Below are 7,281 nucleotides of genomic sequence, written 5' to 3'. Positions count from 1 at the left end.
AATATTCAACTCGATTAATTTCCACTCGAGTTACAACTCGAGTTGGAAAATAATCGAGTAGAAAATAATCGAGTTGAAAAATCTCACTCGAGTCCCATCACTAGGATGAATTAAGATCTCTGCTTGAAATAACATCAATATTCTCGAGTGATATTGAAATGAAATTCGGCATAGAGAAATGTGCTACTTTGGAAGTGAAAAGGGGGAAAATACATGATCAAGAAAATATCAATCTAACCTCAACACCAATGGTATTACCAACCCTTGATCAAAGTACAAATGAAATGTACAAATATCTTGGTGTGAAACAAGCACTGGTATTCAACAAGTCAGAAGCAAAAGACAGTGTGATTAATACGTACACAACGAGATTGAAGAAAATTCTTGCTACGAGTTTGAATGGTGCCAATAAGATCAAAGGCATTAATACATGGTGTGTTCCTATCCTAACAAACTCATTTGGTGTTCTACCTTGGACACAAACGGATTTGCAAGAGTTAGATCGCAAGACCAGAGTAATGATGACACAGTTCAGAATGCATCACCCTAAAGCATGTACTGAACGATTGTATTTATCAAGAAAAAATGGAGGTCAAGGTCTAATAAACTTGGAAAGATTAGGAAATAGAGAAGTAAAGAACTTAAAAGCGTATTTCTTCAAGAAGAAAGATTCATCCCCTCTCCATCACATAATCATTGATGCTGATGACAAATATTCTTCATTGAACTTGAAAAATAATGATATGCCGTTACAAGTTTATTCATGTGCTGAACTTGAAGAGAAATGGAAACAAAAGAGCCTTCACGGAAGATATAAATCACAACTAGATGATTGTCACTCAAGTTCCAGTGATTGGTTGAAGCCTCAGAGTTCAATATATTGCGAGACAGAGGGATTTATCTTAGCTATTCAAGATCAAGTAATCAAAACCAAGAACTACATGAAACACATACTAAAGCTAGATATTCCAGATGATAAGTGTCGTGTATGTCACCAAGGTTCTGAGACTATTCAACATATTACCTCTGCATGCTCATCATTGGCCAACTCTGAATACCTGTATGGACATAATCTGTCCGCCAAAATTATCCACCAATTTATTGGAAACACACATGGACTAATCAACAACAAAGATCCCCATTATAAGTATGATCCAGAACCTGTATTAGAAAATGAAAGTTATAAACTGTATTGGGACACAACAATCATAACTGATCGAAGACTTCCTGCAAATCGCCCTGATATTGTACTCATTGACAAGATTCAAAAGAATGTAAAATTAATTGACATTGCCCATCCCAATGATCACAACATATTAATAACAATGGGCGAAAAAATCCGGAAGTACCAAGACCTGGGGATAGAAATCAAAGACATGTGGAATATGGACAAAGTTGAAATTGTACCAGTTGTTGTATCCACTAATGGATTAATTCATCCCAGTCTGTACGAACACATTAAGAAGATACAACTTCCTCATTATGTCATACAGAAAGTACAGAAGAATGTCTTGCTGGAAACATGTCGCATTGTCCGAAAATTCATCAGCACCTGAAGATATTTCATCTCCCCTACATGCTGACATCTATGTTTGTTTTGTTAGCCCATAGATGTATCTGTAAAATACCATATAAAAATAAATGAGAACATTCAATAATATTACTAATCCGTTGCAATAAACTCTCAAGAATACGTAAGATTAATAAAAATAAGCAACTTCCGTGGCCGAGTGGGTATCACACTAGGCTTGCACGCAGGAGGTCCGGGTTCGATTCCCGGCGGGGCCGAGGTTTTTTCGGCTCTGTGCTTGGAATTCGGGGTACACTCAGCCTCGTGAGGACAATCGAGTAGCGACCAGTGGCGGCATTACCAGAGTAAAAAGAAAAATTATCAGATATGTCAGAAATAGTAAAGGAGGCTCTTAGTAATGCTGTGATATCCACAAAATTGTGAAGAAGCTCTCAGCTTCACCACAAAGAAATCGTGATTTAGATTAATACATAGTAATAGTATAGTGCTTATCTATACTGCTTGCATAGGACTGAAAAATCCCTTTACAGTACTACTATTATTGTGGTCAAATTCTCAAATTATATAGAGGATAAAATTCCATACCTCGGCTGGGATTGAACCCACGCCCTCCTGTTTACCAGGCGAGCGCTTTGACCACTACACCACCGAGGTAGGTTGACAGATTGAAATCTGATGAACATTCTACGAGATGGACATGCTACGACACAGACCACATGAGTGGTCGTAGCAGTTGTTTCATTTGCTAGGAAATGAAAAAGGCGGTGAAACTCATCTTTTTATTTATTTATTATTTTTGTGTTATTGCCCAATTCGGTGGTGTAGTGGTCAAGCCGCTCGCCTGGTAAACAGAAGAGCGTGGGTTGAATTCCAGCTGAGGTATGAAATTTTATCAACAACAATGTTTGAGAATGTGACCTTAGTAGTAGCCTCTACTGCTGGGGTAAAGTGACTTTTCAGTCCTATTCGAGTAGAATGAATAAGCACTATTAAGATAATTGAGGGAAAAAAGTTCAAAGATGACAGACTATCACAGTTACTACTTTTACCATCGAGTTCCATAACGCCCCTTGAGAAAAATACTCACAATTGAATTGTTAAACTGCAGTTTTGACTTTCTCAAGGTGCCATGCTGAGATATTTTACTTTTGTCCACATATTTCTCGAGTATACTTTGCACGATGTTTTTCATTTGGCTAACTTTGGAGTCGAATTTTATGTTGGTGGCGTCTGATTTCTTGCTCGCTGGTTCTTTTGGAAGTTCGCTCGGTATTTTCAGGTATTTATCCATACGGGTTTTCCATCGTGAATCTGTGTACCTTGTAGTTGTGCGTACAAACAGGAATTTCAGCTTGTTAACGGGGCTATAGGCCAGGTCTTTGGTATATTCGTCTTGCATTTGGTGATGGGTTTGTTCGTTTATTTTGTCAACGTCACTGGTTTTTAGGTCTCCAGTTGCGCTTTCTATATTCTTTGGTAAGCCATTATTCATATTCTTTGATGGCCTATGTATTTGAATTGCGTCAATATCTGTTGCTACGGGAGTTGCATTTGTTTGTTCGATCGGAACTTCTAGTTTGTCTTGCTCTCTTAGGAAAGCTTGAAATCCGGCGAAACGTTCATTATCAGGCTCCATGTCACTGTCATTGGCAACATCTTGAAATCTACTCTCACCCAGTGGTTTGTTCATTGCTAGCAGTTCGCTTAGGACATCGTTACTTTCGCTCTGACCCAGATACACTTTGAGGAGGTTCTGTCGAGTGGTTCTTTCATTATTGAGGTAATCCATGTTTAAGAGGTCGAGAAATTTACTTTCCAAATCCTGTTTTGTGTTGGTTGGATTATTATGATTCTGGCTCAGATACAGGTTAGGGATATTGTTTCGCGTGCTTTTCTCACTATTGATATAATCGACATTCAGGAGGTCAAAAAATTTCCCGTCTCTGAAGTTTTCTACAGTGGACAGTACGGTTTTCTCTTTGTCGATGTGATTCTTTGTCGCACTTGCTACTGTAGTGGTAGATTTCATTATCTTTGTAGTACTTGTACCTTCTTTCAACACGTTCTCTGTTGGTTTCGGATTGTTTTCTTTCGATTGAGTTTCGTTTAGTAAATTTCTGTGTAATATGTTGTCGTAATATTGGGGTTTCAGTGCGTTCAACAATGTTGGTTGATGCCTTTTCTCTACCGTGTCACTTTCACACACATTCACGGGTGTTGTAATGATTTTGTCTAGTCTGATATCACTGATGGAGTTTATCTCATGGTTAGTACAAACAGGATCAGTACTTGTGTCAATTGTTTTGTTCATCCCGTGAAAGGCATTTGTGGTTCCTATAGCCGTAGTGGAATCATCAGTTATGAGATTGTCAGTTCATTTTGTTTTTTTCTTGTTAAGAAAAGTAACAGCATCGAAGAGACTTATTAATGGCCGTAGCCAAGTGTTTACTCTATTCGCCTGAAGGTAAACCAGATGAACGTAGCATACTTGTTCTCTTATAGATTGGGCAAAAGTGGATTCGCGGGGCTCAGAAGTTTAGTCTTATATGACACAAATATCGGTCCCAACGCCCCTTTTTTAGCAAATGAGGTCGTCAGGTTGGATTACTACCGCTTTCTTTTTTTTTGACACAAAATACAGTTAAGGTCATTGTTGGAAAATTAAGGTCAAGGTCGATGGGTTTTACTGTCAGTTTTTTACCTCATAACATTTTCGATAAGGAGTGATTTGTGTTGCATCATTGTTGTCTTGCTTGGTGTAGGGTCATCTTTAATCGTTCATAGTGTCGATCAGGCGCTTTTTAACTTTTGCATTGTGGCTTCGGTGGGAGTGTTGTTTACGTGTTGATATTTGTTCTTGTTTAAGATCTTTTTCTATACGACTTTGAGTTTATGTAGTGGTCGCCTGTGAGTCTTTAATGCGGTCATCTAATTCATGCTTGTCTTTATCATGGTTGTCATTCGTTACATCGGGTGGTCTTTGTGTCCTCTAGTTCGTTTGTTTAAAACGTATTTTGTTCCTCTGTCGTTGGTCGCGTTAGAGTCTAATGTTATCTCTGTCTGTCGCCTTTAGTTGTAAAGTTTCGGTTGTACTCTAACCTTGCATGTACTTTGCTGCTTCGATACTGTTTCTACCGGTCTGTGCGTTTACCTGTTTGGTTACTCGTACTATGTATTATTCTTGTGTTATCTGACGACGCGGTATTTATAAAAGGGACCTGTTTACCTTTTGAGTTAACAGTGGAGTGTTGTCAATTCGTTGTACGCTCTCTCGTCTGACCTCATTGGACTTTTATTTACCTCCCTAGTGTCGCCTGGTGTTACCCATTACTAGGGGGTTTCAAGACCCTTTTGTTGTTTTTCGTCTCTACGTCTTTTGTCGATTTATTCGTCGGACTCCTTTCTTTACGGGTTCACTGACCTTGTCATTATCTTTGTAGGTGGGCTTTGCGACGTATTACGGTGAGTCGTTCTGACGTATTTTACGTGCTGGCATAGGTCGTAGCTTTAAGCATTCTGACTTTTGTTATGCGGTTTTTATCAATCGTAACTTTGTTTTATATGTTTTCTTACCTTCTTATATTTTGGTTTGCGTTGTTGGTATCTGGCTACCTTCACTATATGCGGTGTGGGGTGTGGTGTTATTTATTACTGTTTATTTGTCACATGTACTCAAATGTTTGCTACGATGTTTGTTAGGTTTGGGCCTGCTTACTTCTGAGTCTTATTTACCCTATCTCTCTTGGTTCGACAACCGCTGTTAGAACTTCGAGTGTCCTCATTTTACCTTATTGTCTTTTCTTGACATTCCAAGCCTTTATTTAGTACTATTCCTTTTGTTCATGAAACCTTTGTGAAAACCTACTAATATAGTCTTCATGATTTTTGAAAAGACGTTGGTTTCTATTACCTTTAATTAGTACTTTGTTTACGGTCAATTATGGGTCTAATCACGAGAATTTTTAGGGGTAACACTTCCAGTCACATATTATTTGGTTGTGTTTATCTGTGGACCTATTATAACAGCTATGTTATAGTTTTGATCATTTTCGCTTATACGGTTTGTTAATTGTCATCAACGAGCGGTTTGTCAATTGATGTTATTCCTATGCTTTAAAAAGGTTAATACTAACTGGTTTTTTGGATCAAGTTATGTTGGAAGTGTTCCCGGAGTTTGTAATATCGTTTGTTCATTTGGGTTGGTCACCTGGTAGAGGTTTTATGGAACCCAGAAACTATTATAATTTGAGTTTCGCAGGATGTCTGTTATCGAGCTGTTTAGTAAAGGTGTTTATGGCGTGGAGAAATGATGGCCCGAGTCCATCTTCTTATTTTCTCTCTGATTCTGATCAAGTTTGTTTAATGAATACCTTCCTTTGTTTTGAAACGCTTTAGGTGGTCATTTTATAGCTGGTTGCGGGAATATTCGTTTGTAAAGACGTTAGTGACGTTTTTTCTTTGGTCTTTTTACTTTTTTTCGTAAGGCCTTCTTCGCGTTTGGATACGTGCTACTTTATTCCCTTTGGTCATGATTATCCGGTTTTACGTTTCTGGTTGTTCCTTTGCTTTTTGTAGGAAAACAATATAAACGTGTCCTTTTAGCGAGTTCGTAAGGTTTGTCAAATCTTTTTAACTTAAGGCATGTCTATGCCATATGTTGGAAAAGTTTTAGAAAATATAATTATTTTAGGTTGCTGGTTGGGCGATTATCAAGACGCCTTCGCGCTGTGCGTTGTATATGAGTGCGGACCTCGCGATTTCTTGTCGATCGCATTTCATGGTATGTGATGGCTTCACAGTAAAAATTGTTTTTCTTATTTGTTGGTTTTCTCGGTGTACGACTTGTGTTCGTTGAAAAACTGCTCGGTGCTGTGTGTTCTAGTGTGTTCTCTGTCTCCTAATATTTGATTTTGTGGCTCTTGCCTGTCGCAACCTTTTGACCTGTTTAAGGTAAGAGTTTCTTTTGGTTTACCCAGGGCGGTTGTTAGTGTGCCGCAAGTAACGGTACTTGAAGAGGATGCTTTGGAGCCAATCGCGTCTGTGGACTCTCGGTTGCATGTTCTGACGACCACTTTTCATCCTTTTTTGTCACAGTTTTGTGTGTGTTGGTATGGTTTCTTAAGTGCACTTGTTCTTTAGGGTTGTACTTCAGTATGCTCCGGTTAGTAAAGTATAGCAACGATTTTCGCTTTTCCTTCTGTTGTCTCCTTCGATGTTGGTGTGTTTAAAAAAGATAGGGTTTCTATGAGGATGGTTTCATTGTTACCTTGCGAAGTAATTACTGTGGTTGTGGGTTATAGTTAATCACTGTGTTTGTGGTTGCTTCAAATTGTAATATTCATTGGTGTCTCTGTTTGTTGCTTTCAAACCTTTTTACCTGTATGGGTACTACTTTGTTCATAACTACCTTTATAAAGTTGAGCACATCATAAGTTGCACTTCGGTCTCTTTTGTTCACTTCAGTTTTGACTTTTTCAGGACAATATAGGTTTGGTTGTTAGGACATTGTTAAACCTTCAAGTATTGTCGATACGACGACAGTAGGTTTTGGTCACTCCGGTAATGATTCTTCGAGTATTTCGTTTATTGACTTTTGTCATGACTTTGGAAACATTTATTGTAGTTTACCGCTTACTCTGTGTACTTTGATCATGAACGCTTTTTAACAGAGTTGGGGACTCCTTTGGACTCTTTAACTCCTTATCTCCTTAAACTTTAAAACTTTCCTTGTCCTGGACGTCTAAGAGTCG

The 7,281-nt window shown here is 38.4% G+C and overlaps 1 protein-coding gene across 1 annotated transcript; it reads left to right on the top strand.

Moving 5' to 3' along the window:
- The first annotated feature begins 248 nt into the window (after nucleotides 1–248).
- Nucleotides 249–1,556, top strand: LOC103507554. The gene has a single exon (XM_008472036.1). The coding sequence runs from the start codon at nucleotides 249–251 to the stop codon at nucleotides 1,554–1,556; it is 1,308 nt and encodes a 435-aa protein (XP_008470258.1).
- The last annotated feature ends 5,725 nt before the right edge of the window (nucleotides 1,557–7,281 follow it).

Source organism: Diaphorina citri, unplaced genomic scaffold, assembly GCF_000475195.1.
Source record: "Diaphorina citri unplaced genomic scaffold, Diaci psyllid genome assembly version 1.1 scaffold321, whole genome shotgun sequence".
Taxonomy (NCBI): Eukaryota; Metazoa; Arthropoda; class Insecta; order Hemiptera; family Psyllidae; genus Diaphorina; species Diaphorina citri.
The sequence above is the reverse complement of the archived record's forward strand: the minus strand, read 5'-3'. Positions and strand labels throughout refer to the sequence as shown.

Bases quoted from the DNA above. Each gene is read 5' to 3' on its own strand.
- LOC103507554 (XM_008472036.1), top strand. From the start codon at position 249: ATGGTATTACCAACCCTTGATCAAAGTACAAATGAAATGTACAAATAT.